The 18,985-nt window shown below is 43.3% G+C and overlaps 1 protein-coding gene across 1 annotated transcript in view; it reads right to left on the bottom strand.

Moving 5' to 3' along the window:
- ZNF2 (zinc finger protein 2) overlaps positions 1–17,643 on the bottom strand; it is a 36,555-nt gene extending 18,912 nt beyond the window's left edge. The window contains exons 1-5 of the mRNA XM_042930334.1: positions 17,509–17,643; positions 7,891–7,962; positions 6,338–6,464; positions 3,724–3,837; positions 2,198–3,194 (exon numbers count right to left, since the gene is read on the bottom strand). Of these exons, the coding sequence (XP_042786268.1) occupies positions 2,198–3,194; positions 3,724–3,837; positions 6,338–6,464; positions 7,891–7,923 (1,271 nt within the window). The 5' untranslated portion in view covers positions 7,924–7,962; positions 17,509–17,643. The remainder of the gene's footprint in view (positions 1–2,197; positions 3,195–3,723; positions 3,838–6,337; positions 6,465–7,890; positions 7,963–17,508) is intronic.
- Positions 17,644–18,985: the final 1,342 nt, after the last annotated feature.

The following is an 18,985-nucleotide window of genomic DNA, read 5'->3' as shown; positions in this document are numbered from 1 at the left end:
GCAAGGGAGAGAGGCAGAGGGAGAGAATCTTAAGCAGGCTCCAGGCTCAGTGTGGAGCCTGATGCAGGGCTCAATCCCATGAACTTGGGATCATGACCTTGCCAAAATCAAGAGCTGGGCCTTCAACTGACTGAGCCCCCCAGGCGCTCTTGATCCTCACTTTACTTCTAACAAGGGAATAAATTAAAAATTCAGAATTCTCAGATATAGTCATCAGTCAAAAGTCTGTCAATCGTCCCTTTTATTTTCTACTGTACATTAAATAATACCAGCTATTATCCACTCTGATAGATTCTGCACTCTGTGAAGTGTTTTTCCTTAGGTTGCTTCAAGAGTCCACACATGAAAAAGCCTTCCCTGCCACTCGTCTGCTCTAAGAAAGGTAGACAAATAGGGTTGTTAGGAGGTGGGGAGTGGTCTGTTTGGCGATCCACCTTCTTGAATATGACTTTAGCTCCCAGGGGAAATGTTTCTTGGTCCCCTGGGATTCATGCTGGGAGAACTAAGTTCCAGACAGCCTTTCAGAATCAAGTCCTCTTCTGGGCTTCACCTCAAGCAACCCGGAAAGGAATGCAGACACCTGGAGTCGAAGTTGCCTAGCGCCTGACCTTTGATAAAATAAAAATATAGGACTGGGCCCAGGGCATACAGGTGTTTTTTGGGACTCAGAATTTCGGGAGTCAGAAGTTCAGAGAGGTGGAATCACATCAAGGCAGACCTTAAATATTCCGAGATTTCATTAAACAGGGAGCTATTTTAGGTCTTGAATAAGGCATTGATGGGCAGGAAAGAGTCATTTAGAAAGACTAGAAAGACTGGCCTAATAGTAGTGTGCAAAGTGTCAGTAATGTGCAAAATGTAATTTGCGACAGAGGCCGTTGATGTTAACCAAATACTGAGGTGCTTTCCTAGCCTCTGGTGCTGGGTTCTGGTTTATGAGATGTGGAGAGAAGGGATGACCCTTAAAAATGTCCTAAAATACCTCCCAGCTTTCTCTTCCATGATAACCCTAGAGGCGACAAGTTCTAAATGATGAGGAAGGAGTAAGACAGACTTGACTCACATCAGATTTTACGTGAGAAAGAAAACTTTACTTGGGGGGTTACTTACTATGGCACCATAGCATAGCATTCCCCTGTTCAATAGTGAAGAGGGAAGAATTCAAATGAGGAAATGACTACTGCAGTAAGGGAGCTGAGATGAGAAAGGTGTAGGCTAGACTGAAAATTCAGAGAAAGGACGAACCCAAGGATATGTTTTACACAGAGAGAACTTGGTAGGTAGAAATGTCATTAATTCGGATAAATATTTATTGAGCACCTATTATGTGCAAGGCACCGTGTGAGATACAAAGACACGTAAGTCACGCCTCCAAGTGCTTACAATCTAGCTGAGGAGAGATTACACGTACATAAATTATGAGACAAACCGTAGAGCATAATGCTTAAAGGAACAGACTTGGAAGGCAGACTTGTATCCAAGACTTGGCTTCACCTTTTCCTAGCTGTGTCACCTTGGGCAAATTATTCGACACCTCTAAATTTCAGTTTGCTCATCTGTAAAATGAGGATAGTAACAGTACCTACTTCTACTTGATAGGGTTGGTGAGAGGACCAAATAATCTACTCTTTGCCAAACTCTCCACTGAGTGCTTACCCCATAATGAGCACTCAGTAAGTGCTAGCTAGCTAGCTAGTCATAGCAGCAGCAGCAGCAGCAGCAGCAGAAGGGACCTACAAGCTAGGACACAAAGAACAAGTTCAGTGCCCAAAAAAGCTCCCAGGGGAAAGGGACCCAGCTATAAAAAGAACCGTTCTGGAAGCAACAGTGCGGCCCTGACACAATTCTGCCATCCCTCCCATCCTGGCCTCCGGTTATTAAAGTGCAGTGATACCTGGGGCCTCAGACAAGAGGCGTGCCTGCGGATCACCTCCTAACATTTATCCTATTGTCTGATAAGCTTCAGCAAAATGTCGACTCTTTAGAGTCACAGCCTCCTTTCCGGCATCCCACATCAGTTCTATAACACAGTAGGTAGCGAGTGTTTATTCACACCGTGGCAGCAGAGATGGAAAAGGGGAGTAGTGGCCAGAATATGTAGAGTGCTCAAATGAGGGATTTGCCTGCTGTGGGAAAGACCAGTCTTGGGTTTCTACGGTGGTCCGCTGACTGAAGCTTCCGCCCAACTCAGTCTATTCCTTGTTTGGCATAACGCCGTTGATGTTGAATGACTGACGATTTCGAACTGAACACTTTGCCACACACGCTGCATTCGAAGGGTTTCTCTCCCGTGTGCACTCTCTGATGTCGCGTGAGCCGGCACCTCTGGCTAAAGGCTTTCCCACATTCGGTGCATTCGTATGGCTTGTCTCCAGTGTGAATCTTCTGGTGCTGCGTGAGGGACGAGCGGTCGAAGAAAGCTTTCCCACACTCGCTGCACCGATAGCGAGGCTCTCCAGTGTGAGCTTTCTGATGTCTGTTCAGTGATGAGACGCCATAGAAGGCTTTCCCACACTCATTACATTCATAGGGCTTCCTGCCAGTGTGGATGAGCTGATGTCGAGTAAGAATACTTTTCTGGCTGAAGGCTTTCCCGCACTGATTACATTCATAAGGACTTTCTCCAGTATGAATTCTCTGGTGTCGAGTAAGGGACGAGCGGTCAAAGAAGGCCTTTCCGCACTCGCTGCATTTAAAGGGCTTCTCTCCGGTATGAATTCGCTGATGGACCGTTAGGGACGACCGGTCGAAGAAGGCCTTCCCACACGCGTTGCATTCGTAGGGGCTCTCCCCCGTGTGAGACATCAGATGTCTGCTGAGACTGCTCCTGTGACTGAAGGCCTTCCCGCACTCGTGACAGTCATAGGGCTTCTCTCCAGTGTGAGTCCTCTGGTGGCGTATAAGCGATGAGTGGTCAAAAAAGGTCTTCCCACAGTTGCTGCATTCCTGGTCTCTCTCCTTAGTGAGAATTTTCTTCAGAGGGCTAGACCCTTGCTGCAAATTTTCCTTCTGGGAAAGGGACTTCTTGCAGGTCTGCACCACAGGGCTCCCCTTCCCTGTTTCTGACTCACCCTCCAGGGCATGAGCTTCAAATTTAGGACACAGAGGAACTTTTCTTCCAAGCCTTTCCCTCACTATTCGTCCTGGTTTTTCTTCTTCCGAAGTACCCTGAGGCTCAGGCTTGGTCTCCCAATCTGGAATGGACAGAAAATACAGATGCAGTTTCTTTCCTGGGCTGGGAAATACTACATCAGAAAGAAGAGACACTACGATAAATCGGAAAAGTAGAGTGTGGTGACTGCCTCACTGGCTCGCACAGACACTTGTCCATGCTGGGGAAAGACTGAGACCTGGGAAGGCAGAAGAAAGTAGGGAATAGAACTGACAGTGGACATCTCAGAAAAGAGAAGACTTTCCATTGGGAGCATGGCCAGGATAACTAGGAGACTGCACTGGGTGGAGAGGGTGGTGGGGAATAGGAATATCAAAGGGTGAACGGGCAATGTGACAGACCTGAGAGAACAACATTTGGTGAACAAAGATAAGTAACACTTTAAGGTGTACAGAAAAAAAGTCCAAGCTCGTGGGTGATAAAGAGTAAACACTAAAGCAGAAGATTTGAATGTGAGGAAAAACGTGGTACCCAAGCCTCCCTCCCAAACACCCAAATAACAACCACAAAACAAACCCAAACTCTGCCCAGCCCTGTTCATACACAATTACCTAGAGAGACATTCTCTGGACATTCTCTCTCCTCAGATCCATGAAGATCAACTATCCAAGGCTCATCCCCTCTCTTCAACTGAAAAATGACCTCAGGTCGAGGAACTGGGAGTCCTGCTCATGGAGAAAGAAACAAGCCAGGCACATGATGAAAATACACCACTATTTCAAAGCGTAATCCCAGCCTCAGAGTGCTTCTGAGAGAAAATGCAAAAGGCAGAGGGCACACACCAGGAATACAGAGCGCAAAGTACTGCAAAAGAATGCTCAGAATGGAGGTTCTAAAAGGGACCAAGTAGATGGGGCCCCTGGTGGCTCAATCAGCTAGCGTCTGACTCCAGCTCAGGTCATGATCTCATCACTCTAAGTTCGAGCCCTGATTCGGGCTCTCTGCTGTCAGCATGGAGGCCACTCCGGTTCCTGTCTCCCTCTCCCTCTGCCCTTCCCCATCTCGTGCTTTCTCTCTGTCTCAAAAATAAATAAAAACATCAAAAAAATTTTTTTAAGTTAAAGGAAACAAAGTAGCACTTGGTCAAAACGTTGATAAAATTCATTTGAATTATGTGTTTATTCTTCCCACTGAACTGAATGGGATGTCCCAGCTTTAGCACTGGTAGGATGGGGGGAAAGAGTCCTTGGGTCAGGGAAGATGAGAATCAAAACAGATCATCTTGAGTAAAAACATAATCTTTTTGTTTACCCTTTACTACTAAGCTCTTATTTAAACAAGTGGGTCATGCTCATTGTAGGAAAATTAGGGGTAAGTTGAAGTAAAAAGAAAAATCACCTTTTGTACTTTGTATCTATTTTGAAACTGAAAGATACCTATAGATACATTCTGTTAAAACCTGGGTATAGGGGCACCTGGGTGGCTCAGTTGGTTAAGCATCTGACTTCAACTCAGGTCATGATCTCACAGCTTGTGGGTTCGAGCCCCATGTAGGGCTCTGTGCTCACAGCCCAGAGCCTGGAGCCTGCTTCAAATTCTGTGTCTCCCTCTCTCCCGTCCCCTTTCCCCACCTATGCTCTGTCTCTCAAAAATAAATAAACATTAAAAAATTTTTTTTAAATGGGTTATAAAATAATCCTGACTTGTAAATTTGATTTTTTTCACATAATAATAAACTTAAATATTATTTTACTTCAATTAACACAGATCTATCTTAGCACTTTAATGGCTACATGAGGTTACGTTGTATGGAATAATCTAATTTATTTAATCTCCTGCTGACAGACATTCAGACTGTTTTTAATGTTTTGCTATTAGCAAACAATGATATGGTGAACATTTTTATATACCAGGGGCTGTTAATCCTATTACTTCCTTGGGACAAATTTCTAGAAGTGAATCTGTCCATTTTTGGTTATTTAAAGAAATAGAACCCATCCTAGAAATAGTCTCGAAGTCTAAACTTCTATTGCACTGGGGGCCCCAAACTGGGAAAGAGACACACTTTCTTACTGGGCCCACGGATCACCTATCTGGTTGTATGCTGATTCTCGGCTGATAAACTGGCCACATCCATGGCCTCCCTGTGGCTTCCTCTTTCTGACCTTTGCTAGGAATTCTATTTTCCCCAATATTTCATCCCACCAAAGCCTGTGACAAAGGCTCAGCAGTCTCCCTTAATGTTCCCTGAACATTTACCTGTTTTTTCCTGTTTGGCCTATTTAAATTCTTGACATGCCTTGCATAAAATCTGTAATGGGACTCCTTTGGCTGCCACCTCCTGCTTATTTTATACTGGTTTCTGAATCTGTACACTCTCCCAGCCTCTTATTCTAGAAGCTCCTGAGAGGTTCTCACTACCTACAGGAGCCTAACTTTACTTCTCACAAATATATTACATCAGCTTCTTTTTTTTTTTTTTTTTTTTTTTTTTAAGTAAGCTCTACACCCAATATGGGGCTTGAACTCAACAACCCTGAGATCGAGAGCTGCAAGACGTACAGACTGAGTGAGCCAGGCAGGCGCCTCCATCAGCACTCATTCTTAATTTTCCCTTTGTCACGCAGGTCTCTATAATTGCAAAGTGCCTTCTGTCCGCCTCTAAGATTGTATTTAAGATAAATATTCAAAATCAAACGCAGAGTAGTGACCTACTCTGAGGCACAGCCTTGTATTTCTGTGCCCATACTGCCCTCTTTTAAAAGGGAAACACTTCTTCCTCCCCTTCTCTGCTTCTCTGAAAAGAAAATTTCCCTCAGTAAGATAGTCCCTGCCCCCCACCTCCCCCACCAACCCTTCATCCTCTGGATGGAGCTGAGAAAGTTACCTGCCTGATAAGCTGGGGGAAGGACGGGGCATATGTGACTCGGCTTCTTCTGTCTGCCCCTGCTCTGGGGAGGGGGCCCTCTGTATTGCAGGGGCAGGCTGCTGAGCAAGGGAGGCTGGGGTTCCCTTGCCTACGGCTCAGGGAACAAGTCTGTCCAATGCTGCGGTTCATAATTGAGAAGTCCACTGTTGCTGTACATCTTAGCCATAGCCTTCTACCCCTCCATTTTGTCTCTCAGTGCTTCAGAACTCAGGTGGGAGAAGAGGTATCACTTATTAGCCCACGACCCCCCATTAACGCAGTACAGAGTCTAACTTCTTGCGGGAAGCTCTCCTTACCCAATGAGACAATGCTCTTATAGTTTTCCAGCATCACCTCCTTGTAGAGGTCCTTCTGAATAGGGACTAGATGCCTCCACTCTTCATCTGTGAAAATCACAGCCACATCCTCAAATGTCACTGATTCCTGGAAACACAATAACATTCTCCCTTACTCATAACCCTTCTTTTTACATGGACCAGACAAAACAGTCTATAAAGATGACAGCCCCGAGGTTGTGGAGGGAAGGTTAAGGGACATGGTTCTGATAAAGCAGGGTTTTGAAGCACTCGGGGAAAGTGGCATAATTCCCTGAGGCATGAAGTTCTTGGTCATAATCCCTATATTCACAGCTCAGCCTGTGAATATCAGGGGCTCTTTTTTCATACTTACAGAAAACTTGCAAGGAAAGAACAAAGAATTCCTATGTACCCTTCACCCAGCTTCCCCAAATGTCAACATTTTCCACATTTGCTTTATCTTTCTCTCAGTACATACACATTCTATCTTTCTCCTGAACTTTTTTTTTTTTTTTGAGAGAAAGCGTGTGCATGCATGCAGGGAAGGAGCAGAGAGAGAGAGAGAGAGAGAGAGAGAGAGAGAGAGAGAGAGATTGAGAATATTAAGCAGGCTCCATGCCTAGTGCAGAGCCTGATGCAGGGCCTGACATGGGGTTCGATCTCATGACCGTGAGATCATGACCTGAGCTGAAATCAAGAGTCAGACACTTAACCAACTGAGCCACCCAGGTGTCCCTTTCCTGAATGTAACTTGCAAACATGATGCTTCTTTACTCATATTTTATAAAAACAAGGATATTCTCTTGCATAATCACAGTATAATTATGAAAGCCAAGAAAACAGCATTGATATTACACTATAATCTACAATCTTATTCAGATTCCACCAATTGTCTTTTTTTTTTTTTTTTTTTTTACAAATCCATAAAATGATGATGTAGATTAGGTTGTCCTTAGGATCCCCTCATTTCATGCTAATGCTTCGTGATTCTGCAAGGCTGCATCTTTACCTCCAGTCCTAAAACTCCAGATGAGTCTCCAGTGTGCATGCAGACGTTCTAAGCCAGAGCACAGAATTCAAGACACTGGGCCCTTGGGCAGGAATGGGGCAAGCCACATGTCTCTACCCACACTCATCTCTCCTTAGAACTCTTACCACCTCACTGAGATGCTCTACAACAGGTGTCATTGGTGTAACCCAACACCTCCTGGAATACTTGGGGTCTGCTCTCAGTCTATACACAGATGCACTAAAGGGAAATAAGGACTAGAACTGTTCCCCAAACCATCCAAGCAGACCTGTACCAACACTTTTTAGTCAAAATCACTCAGCGCAAAGGTCACAGTGTGCCTGGTGACAGGCTACTGGGCACATGTTCAAGGTAAGAAAAGGTCACTGAAGGATACCACAGATCAAATGGGAAAGACGCATTCCCTGTGGAGTCCTTCATTCACCTGGTTAGGTTTGATTGAAGAAGCTCCAGGATAGACACAGAAAAGTGGTTACATTCTGGAGACTAACAGAGTATTTCAGAAACACAAAGTCCACCTCACCTGGCATCTGTCAGTTGGAGACACAGCGGCCATTCCCTCCTGTGTGCTCTCCTTGTAGAAAAGGGCAGAGTCCTAATGAGGAAGAGGTACAGGATGAGAAAGTCGGTATGAGAAAGACTAGTCTTGTAGTTTTCTGACCCATAAAGCAGGAAATCTCCAAATACCAGTGAGTCATATGCCCATTCTCATTCCTGATACCCTACAAAAAGGGAAGACAAAGCAAAGCAAGGCCAGGAGCAACCCCACCCCACCCCAGAACTGGAGTGAAAGACCACAGATATTACTATTCAGGATACAATGTGGGACTTGTTTTACTATGATCCCACAGGAGAAGTTCTGTTCCTGGGAACCAAGAACGTATTAAGCTTATACTGTATTTATAAGGTCACATTCACTATTGCCCTGATAGCTCCCAGATAAAAAGTCCAAGAAATTTCATAAATGATTATATGGATAAGATGTGTCACGTAAACACCCATAGTCTCTTTAAGAGAAAAATAACCCATTCACGACCCCGTGCTCCAGGAGCAGCACTTGGACAGCCATGTTTTGTTCTGCATGATGCTGCGTCTCATTCTGGGAGCCACACTGATTTAGGTCTCAGGTGGGCAATGTGCAGGTTGACCAGTAGACTGAGATGCAATCTAGCTTGAAAAGGTGACATCCTTCCTCGGGAATGTGAACTAAGAAATGTCAGGACAACAGGTGGGTGATGAGCTGAAAGGATATCATGAGGGACGGAAGTAGCCATAAGGATCAGGGGAGCCCAAGTCACCAGGAAGCAGAGCCAGTGAGTACATGGGAGGCACGATATGGTAAGACTAGACATGGGTCAGGGGAAGAAAAGCCTGCTCACATCAGCAGTGGAGCAAAGACCTACGAGTTTTTTACTGGCTTTGAAGTCCCTCAATTCATGTAGGACCATCTCTGGGCTCCAGTTTGCATATAGACCAGCCTTATTTATTCTTGGATTTCCATAAGACTCTAAACCTCTTAGGCTTTGTGTGAATCCTTATCAGTAAACTCCCTTTACTTGAGTTAGCTGAGTAGGTCTCAGTTTCCCACAGTCAGGAGTCTAATTAAACACAGTTGAATCAAGCATTCTTGGGATTCATGAGTGGTATGGGAAGTGTGGTCCTGGGAAGAAGGAGGAAAAGAGATGGCCCACTGACTATTCTCCTGTAGTCAAGGGAATATATGTTTTGATCTTTGGTATTCATTCATTCGTCTACTAACTAACATTTATTTAGCACCAACTTTTTATACCAAAGACAAAAACTATAGGACACTGTCTTTGTCCTCCAAAAGCTTATAGTCTAGAACACAGGACAAAAGAGTAACCCAAATAATGAGTCACTACAGGATGGATATGTACTATAAAGAGATACCTGATGAGTGTCCATCAGGGGCTTGCCTAATGCAGATAGGAGGCTGTAGGTTCCTTGGCAGAAGCAGGATCTAAGATAAGTTTTGATCTTGGGGGGAGGAGGTGGAACATTCTAGGTAAGAAAAATATCAAGTTTTTTAAAAAAAACTGAGGAGATGGGTCCTTACACGGAAAAGATTAACAACTGTAAGTAGTTTAGAATGGGAGAAGTCTAGGCTGTGAGTAGTGCTGTAAGGAAAGATGAGACTGGAGAAGTGGGCAGAGGCCAGGTAGATCAAGGACAATTTTGCATGGGCCCATACATAGAAGAAGGGCCACAGCCATGGAGACCACTGAGGATTAAACATGGAAGGGTTATCATCAGATTTGTGTTTTAGAAAAATCATTGCAATTGGTATCACAGGCCTTGGAATATAAATACTCTTTGGCTCAGCAACCCTCTCCTAGGAGTTTGTCCTAAGGAAATAAGTGAGAATATATGCAAAGTTTTTCTTAGTCATCATTAACACTAACCTTTACTGAGGTGTTACATGTGGTAACTTTTTAAGCACTTTACATGTGGTATCTCATTTAATCCTTAAAATACAGGAAAAATTTGAAATATCCTAAGTTTCTACAACAGAAGATATGATTAAATAATTTGTGATCCAGCCCATCCATACACTGTAATACCATTTAACATCATAGTAACCAGCATTTATTGAGCATTTGCTATTCACCAGGCACTGTGCTAAGCACTCTTTTTTTTTTTTTTTAGTTTATTTATTTTGAGAGAGAGAAAGCACACGCAAGTGGGGGAGGGGCAGAGAGGGAGAGAGAGCATTCCAAACAGGCTCCGAGCTGTCAGCACTGAGCCCAATGCGGGACTCGAACCCATGAACTGTGAGATCATGACCTGAGTTGAAATCAAGAGTCAGATGCTTAGGGTGCTCAGTCAGTTGAGCGACCGACTTTGGCGCAGGTCATGATGTCAGGGTTCATGAGTTTGAGCCTCACGTCGGGCTCTGTGCTGACATCTCAGAGCCTGGAGCCTGCTTCAGATTCTGTGTCTCCCTCTCTTTCTGCCCCTCCTCCACTCACATCCTTTCTCAAAAATAAAATAAACATTAAAAGAAAAAAACTGACTGAGCCACCCAGGTGGCCCTGCTAAGTACTCTTTCTAAGGATAATTTAATTCCATCCTCATAAATCAATAAGGTAGGTACAATATTACAGATTAGTGAAGTTAAGGCTTTGTAAGAGGCTGAAGTAGAATTTGAACCCAGGTCTGTCAATCAGCTTTTAATCTCTATGCTATGTGATTTTTATTTTCATGAAAAAATAACCACATAGATAACAGACTAATAGACTAGAATAAAAAATCTGCAAACATATCCAAACATGTAGAGAAGCTTGACTACAACTGAGGTGGCATTACAAATTACCAAGGAAGGGCACCTGGCTGGCTCAGTCACTAGAGCATGCAACTCTTGATCTCAGGGTTGTGAGTTCAAGCCCCACATTGGGGGGAGCCTATTTAAATGGAGCCTATTTAAAACAAAAAGTCACCAAGGAAAAGATCACTAGTGATAAATTGCAAACGACTTAAATGTTCATCAGTAGGATAAACTGTGATTTTATGTGTGTGAGTTTATGTGTATAGGAATATTACACGTTGATTAAGATGAATGGAGTAGAGCTGTATGTTAATGATAGAGATAAATCACAGAATTACTGAGCAAAAAATAAGAAAGCTTTAGAATTACTGTGTAGGATTTATACAAAACTTAAAAACAGGTAAATAATACCTACAAAAATCTATATGGGGGCACACCTGGGCGGTTCAGTTAGTTCAGCATCTGACTTTGGCTCAGGTCATGATCTCGCGGTTCATGAGTCTGAGCCCCATGTCAGCCCCTGTGCTGTCAGCATGGAGCTTGGAGCCTGCTTCGGATTCTGACTCCCTCTCTCTCTCTCTGCCCTTCCCCCCACTCGTGCATGCTCTCGCTCTCTCTCAAAAATAAATAGACATTAAAAAATGGAAATAATCCTTAAATATTAAAAAAAAGTCTATATGGGACAATAAGCACTAAATTGTGAGTTATCCCTGGGGAGGGAGGGATATGGGATTGGTACAGATAACCAGGAGAGTTCAACTTTGTGATGTTTATTTTAAAAAGTTTTTTTTTTTTCCTGTGAAAATGTGCAATGAAATTTTTATTTTTATTTATTTTTTAATATATGAAATTTATTGTCAAATTGGTTTCCATACAACACCCAGTGCTCATCCCAAAAGATGCCCTCTTCAATGCTCATCACCTACTCTCCCCTCCCTGCCACCCTAAAAAAGTTTTTCAAACAAATTCACAAATATTAAGAATGCACACTTAGGGGCGCCTGGGTGGCTCAGTCAGTCAAGTGTCTGACTCTTGATTTCTGCTCAGGTCATGATCTCAGTGTTTGTGGAATCGAGCCCTACACTGGGCTCTGCACTGACAGTGCAGAGCCTGCTTTGGATTCTCTCTCTCCCCCCTCTCTCCCACTCTCTTTCTCTCTCTGCCCTCCGCCACTTGTGCTCTTGCTCAAATATCAATTAACTTTAAAAGAAAAAAAAGAATGCACACTTAAAATTACTTATTTGTGTATGCACATGTGTATAGAAAAAAGACTGAAAGAATATATACTAAAATGTAAATGGAATTTGACTGGTGGAATTGTAAGTGATTTTATTCTATTTCTTACAATTCTTTACATTCTAATTTTTGTTTTTACAAGAGTACGTATTTACTTTGGTGTACAGGAAAAATAACAGGAAGGAAAGGTGGTGTACAGAAAAGTTACAAAGCAGACCCGAGACTGCTACTCTTAGAAAGGTCTACTTGTGAGATTGACCCTTGGCTGGGGTCTGGGAACTCAGATTTGGGGAGGGTTCCCTAAAAGAGAAGGGTGGTCCATTGCCTAAATGATTTGGGTCCTTGCCTAAATGATTTGTGCAAACAATGCGGTTTATGCTGGATGCTTGCTTTCCTGCTAGACGCTCTGGAATTTTGGTAGGTGTTAGGCAGAGGGTGCCTACCTGACCTGCCCTCAATAAAAAATAACTTGGGCTCTGAGTCTCTAATGAGCTCTTTTGGGCTGGAACATCACACACATGTTGTTGCATTTTCATTGCTAGAAAGGATGTGTTCTGTGTGACCCCTCCTGGCAAGGAGAGAACACAAGAAAGCCTGCCTATGAATTCCTCCAGATTCTACCTCTCTTCCCCTTACGACCTAGCTGTGCATCCTTGCAAGATCGGTCATCATCTTAGACATGAGTGCAACTATAAGCTGAGTCCCACATCCTTCCGGCAAATCCTTGAATGTGGGGTGATCTTGGAGACCTCTGACACAGGCAGCCATGCCACTGTGGAAGCTGCAGCAGAATGGGACCAGAGGAGGGCAAAAATGGAGGTAAGGAAGAACCAGTGAGGAATCTCATAATTGAGTAAAAATGAAGAAAAACTGAACAAAAGCAGTGGCAGCAGAAATGGAAAGAAGGGGAACTACTGACAAGACATGAAGAACAGACAGTAGACTGACTGGAAGTGAAGGCCAAAGGTGATGGGAGAGGCAAGGATGACTTAGGACTTCCAGGTCACTCATTTGCACAATGCTGTGCATAATGCTACCATTCGTGGAGATGTGCAATGGAAAAGGTGGTTTGGGGGGAAAGCTAATGAGTACAGCTTGGAGTATTTCGAATTTGAGCTGTTCCCACATCTTTGGATAGGAAAAATCAGGTGACTCTGGATTCACTGGCCAAGTTGTAAAAATTATTATCGCTAAATGAAATAGTTTGAATTTTGAAGGACGGTGAGTTAAACGCTCAAAATAGAAAAATTAATATAAAGTATTAAAAACTGGTTGTAATACAAACAGGCAATGAGTAAGCCTTTAGTTATATAAATAAGTACTTTGTGTTTTTTTCTATTAATTATATGACTACTCACCAAATACAGATGTATCCTTAGGATATATACTTGCACCCATTCATATAAGCGTGAAAAAAGAAATCTAGGGAATGGAGGTAAAACCAAGTAATGCCAGAGAGAGGAACTACAAACCCTAAACAGACTAATCAGTACTGAGGTCAGGAAGAAAGAAGAGCATGTACCTCTAATAATGAATCCATTTTAGATTCTAAAAAGGCAAAGTAACCGTGCAGACTTAATCCTTCCTTCCCTAGATGAACCCTCCATCTTGCCTTATTAATAAGATCCTAATAAGGTACAGTTTTCAAACACTCTGAAAGACCAGATCAATATACATTTACTAGACAAGGGGTTACTGAACACTGGTTAAGCCAGACTTTAAAAGAATATTACCCTGAGGTGAACACCAGTTTGCATAAATGTGTAAAACCTATGCAAAAGGTAAAAACTAAAAAAAAAAAAAAAAAAAAGTACTGGAAAGACAAGTTTAATATAACTATAAAAAAAAAAAGAATTTGACCTGAGGAGAGATTGGGGTTTGAATCTTGTTAGGAGGAGGCAGAGTGATATATACACAAATGGAAACAGATATGATCAGTAGCCTGCAAGTTGCGTTTAGACAGTAGTCTTTTCCTTGTTTGTTAAGATTCCTCCATTTCCAGGAGGATCTTAAAATATTACTCTTGGGCCCTAGTAAGAAGTCAAAATTAGTATTTAGAGATACAGGACAGTTTAGTCATTAGGTGTACAGACTCTGGCAGGCTGCCTGAAATAAAATTCCAGCTGTGTCTTACTACCTGTATGACCTTAGGCAAGTTTCTCAACCTGTGTCTCAGTTTACCCATCTGTAAAGTTAGAATAATGAAAGTATCTGTCTAATACAGTTACTGTAATGCTTAAATAATACCTATAAAGCATACAGAATAACGTGCTAAGTGTTAGCATTAGCTAAAAGTCATGTTATAATCCTAGGAAGGTAGAAATAATGAAAAGACTAATTACAACGAAATTATAATTACAATGTTTTTGAGTAGGTTTAAGTATAAGTGTAGTAATAGCTTTGGAATCAAAGTATTTGAATGTTTCCAAAGCATTTGAGCTTTTCAAACAAATCAGTTGAACTACATCTGAAATTGTAGTTGAAACTGCTCAGTGTTTAAATGCTTAAAGATAATTTTCTTTTTTTTTTTTTAATTTTTTTTAATGTTTATTTATTTTTGAGACAGAGAGAGACAGAGCATGAATGGGGGAGGGTCAGAGAGAGGGAGACACAGAATCTGAAACAGGCTCTAGGCTGTCACCACAGTCCAAGCTGTCAGCACAGAGCCCGACGCGGGGCTCGAACTCACGGACCGTGAGATCATGACCTGAGCCAAAGCTGGCCGCTCAACCGACTGAGCCACCCAGGCGCCCCTTAAAGATAATTTTCAAAGTTTCATTTATTAGATTATGACTTTCATAAAGTGAGCATTGAAAAATTACAAATGATGGGGAGCATAAAAGCTCCCCCAGCCATTAAGCAACCAGTCAATACTCCCCCAGGGTGCTCATTATCTGTGGGCTCCCTGCCAGGCTGACTTCCCTCCTGGGCAGTTGCTTCAGTAGGCTCTCGGTGAAATTCAAGGCTCCCCAAATCCACCAAATTCACGTGGAGTTACTTCTGTTCTCTCTTGTCCTCTTCCCGGTTCTCAGAGTATTTCTGGGGAAAAAACTCCCCAAATTCTTATTCTAGATCTTCAAATAAGCCCTTGTCTGGAAAGCTTTTAGTGTTCCCATCCTTGCTCCATAGCTACCATTCAATTTCAGTAGAACACTCACTCACAAAGAGTTCCAGAGGAGGCAGGTCTGTGTGGTAAAACGCATTCCACAGGCCTTTAATTATTATCTGTAAAGGCTTGGGCATATCACTTAAGCTAAAAGTTGACCCCCAGTTGTTTAATACCTACTTCACAAAGTAGTTATAAATATTGAATGAGATAGTTAATGGAAAGCATTTATTTTTCTGTCTGTTCAACAAACAAAAGTTGCTTTCCTCGCTACTGCCCAACACCAACCCATTCATCCACTCATTCATCCTACCATTCAACAAATATGTCCAGGCACCTGCTATGTGCTAGGTAGCATGGGATGTGAGGACAACGAAACAGAAATGTCTGTCTCCGGGACTTTACCTGAGTGTCCCTCTTACTGTGTCCTACTTTCTTTCCACTACTGTTGCCTCTTAGAATCTGCTCCCTGCTCCCAATCTTTCTTTCTCCACCATCTCCCACCTCACCAATAGCTTCAATTCCCACATCTTCAAACAGTACAACCCTTCATCTATCTGAAACTATCTCCACCAAATCCCATGGCCTCTCTGTAGCAAGGGTTCTCATTTGGGTTTTCCTTTCATGATCAATCTTGGTAACATATACCTATCAATGCCACCTACTCTTCTTGAATCCATTATCCTGCTCTTGCTACCCCTCACATCCTGAAACTGCACGCTCAAAACTTACTAGTGCATTTCTGACCTCTAATTCTGATAGTCCTTTTCTCCTTAACTTTAATTCTTGCAGCTTTTGACTGTCCTGACAAGTTCCTGCTTCTTCAAGTGGTGACTGTAGTTGCTATGATACTGCATTAGCCTGACTTTCTTCCTACCAATAAAACTGCATCTCTGTGTGCCTCTTTTTCCCAGTCTTGCCCTGGAAACAAGGACACTGCCCAATGCTCAGTCTTTGTACAATGCTCTTCTTGCTATCCCTCAGAAAGTCCATCCAGCTGGCATTCCATTTTCCACCTCTACAGAGATGGCTCCCAATCTAGTCCCAATCCCTCTTCCAAACCCAACTTGCGTTTCCAAATGACTCAAATGTTGAATCTGGCATTCTGCCAGCACCTCAAAACCATCTTCCCCTATGCAACTCCCCAATCAGCCCCTCTCTTTCTATTGTGCTATTATTTTCCAGATGCCCCCAATTCAAACTTTTACCTTTGTTTCCTTTCAAATCGTTAGTCACCAGATAGATCCCTTGACGCTTCTTCTGCATTGTCATTTTTATCCTTTCCCCGCCACTGACACCATAATTCAGGTCCCTAACAACTTGCATCAGGATTACTTTGCATTCCTAACTGGCTCCCTGCCACTGGTCCCTTCCTCTCTCTAGTCCTAGATATGACCTCTAGAATTGGTGTCCCCAAATAGTTTTATTCCTGTCAGTCTCCGGATCAGTACCATAAAATCCACCCTGCCTACTTGGTTTTGTCCTGATTCTCTAGGTCATCACACCAGTATACTTTTCTCCCACTATTCTTGACACTTCACTTCAGTTAAAGTCAGTTCCCTCTCAAATCTGACTAATGATTTGCTACTTATTCCTTGTTTGTTTGCTTTTTTGCCACCTCAGATCCTACCTCCTCCTTGAAAGGGCCCCTCTTCAAGGCCCCTAGCAACTAAAGAATGATATTAAAGCGTTCATTTTGCCATTCATTCCTTTGAACTAAGAAAAGATTGTATATGATGTTGACAGCTGAAACAGACACATTAGGCATTAAGGTAGCTTTAATTATTGGTTTAATGGATAACCATGTATGTCAAACCAAGAGCTTTCAGGACTGCATCTCAGACTCGATTCACTAATATTCTTCTTTTAAATCGAGGATATCTTAGAGGTGTACTTATTTCGAGAATTAAACTTGTCAATGAACTACATAATAACCATAGGTTTCAACAATGGATTCCAACCGCTTAAAAGTTCAACTGCCATGGTTAAAATCAAGTAAAAATGTTCAATGATGTAGTCTAAAAAATGAAGTATCTATCCTTAAATGGGAGCCTCATACGAAGGCCCAAGGCAGGGGGCTAAACGAGACAATCTGAGACTCTTTCTGGGAAAGAGGGAAGGGGCGGAGTGGGCGATTCTATGAATTTAGTGTCAATTTCCACCCGTATTTATTAAACACCCATTATGGGAAGAAGAACGAAAAGAGCGGAGGAAGGTTCCAAACTTCCAACCTGAAAGTTGGGATATGGCATATAGTGGATCTATGCTGAAAGACCACTCGTAACAGTGCCCACACTCCCCGGAACACATGCACACATAGCGGGCGAGGGGCAACTTTCCGTCCGCCCCTCTCCGAGCCGGGACGTCCACACACACAGACACACTCCGCAAGCTGGCTCCGTCCGCGTCACCCCGTTCTGTTCCCACAGCACCTCCCCCAAGTTCTCAGTGTTCCCTTCTCTCGGCCGCTGCGCTCACTCCGCATCTCGAAGACAAACACCCCCAGCCCTCACCTCCGGCACAGAGTGCTCGGGACCCAGGAAGACGGCGCCTCTTCAGGTCCGGAAAACAATGCGCCTGCGCAAAGCCTCTGACGTTGGCGCTCCCAATCAATGTTCGGCCTTCTCACAAACTCCATTCCCCAGAAGTCTCAGCGGCCAGCGCGCTTCAATATGACGTATGAAATTCCGCGCAAGCGCGTGTTTCTGAGAAAAAGGCTGATGGCTCTGAAGGTGTTTAGTCCCAGCGTTCCGGCAGCCGTAGTCCGGGTCGGGGGAGAACGGTTGAGGATGTAAAGGAGGCTTATGGTCACCCTGGAAATACTGCCTACGTGTGATGTCACGTCCCTCCAGTCCTCCGATGGAAGGGCCGTCCGAAGAAAATGTGTGGGATCTTTGGGGCCCGTCCCTACCCTTCGTTTTCACTGCCCGGGAAGACCAAGAACGAGTCTCCTGGCGCTTCGAAGAGGCTTGTTTCTGCTTCATCTTGTCCACTTTCAGGGATTTGGTTCTGAAATTTGGGCCGGAGAGATAGAGAATTTGGTTCTGAGGACGAGGCTGCGCCTGAGGCAGAGGATGCACATTTTTGCGCCCTAAGTGGAGAGCCCAGGATACACGTCTATACAAACTGGGCACCCGGGCAAGACTACCGACAGTTTGAGCGCACACCAGCCTGCCTGCCTTGGTACTGCTAGAGGGCCCTGGGTGGAGACGTCGTAGGGATTCTCAGCCTTGGCTGCATGTCGGAATTACCTGAAAAGCTTTGGACATATTGATATCGGAATCCATTCAGGAGCGAGAGTTTACTAATAACTTCAGGTGACTCTACTGTGCAGCTAAAGCTAAGAACCATTGAGCGAGAGCTCCAGAGAAGACTGGAGATTACAAGAATATGATAAAATCCTACTTTGGGAACAAGTCTGTACTTTCACTCAAAAAGCCTAAAATGCCAGCTTAGGCAAGGCATCGTTACTGATATAAATAAGACACAGTTACCGCCCCAAACGAACTCATGCTCCAAAGGAAAACCCAGAATGTAAAAGTATAACAACACAATGCAGTATGTTCTATATGTCACGTCTAAGACACTATGGGAGCACATGGAGGAAGCAACTAACTATGGCTGAGAAAGTTAGAAAAGGCTTCCTGTAACTGGTACACTTGAAAAAGAATAATTTATTAAGAAGAAAAAAGTGCAATCTATGCAGAGAGAATAACACCTGTAAAGGTACAGACTAGAGGATAAAAATGCGAAGAATTAGTAGCAAGATGACTGGCGAGTGGGTGTTTAGGGGCTGATAACCGTAATTTGGGGCCAGATTGGGGATGATTTTGTACTGTAGTAAGGTTTTGGACCTTGATTAAAGGTCCTTGATTAAAGTCATGATGTCTAAGACATATTTTCTTGCTCTTCCTTTCTGTGTGGTGTTTGTTTTAATTTAGCCTTATGCAGAGTGGAAATTTGGGGGTTCTAGATGAGTTTCCTTCTAGA

The sequence above is a fragment of the Panthera leo genome, chromosome A3 (genome assembly GCF_018350215.1).
Source record: "Panthera leo isolate Ple1 chromosome A3, P.leo_Ple1_pat1.1, whole genome shotgun sequence".
NCBI lineage: Eukaryota > Metazoa > Chordata > Mammalia > Carnivora > Felidae > Panthera > Panthera leo.
Note: the sequence above shows the minus strand (reverse complement) of the source record. Positions and strands in the feature narration are given on the sequence as shown.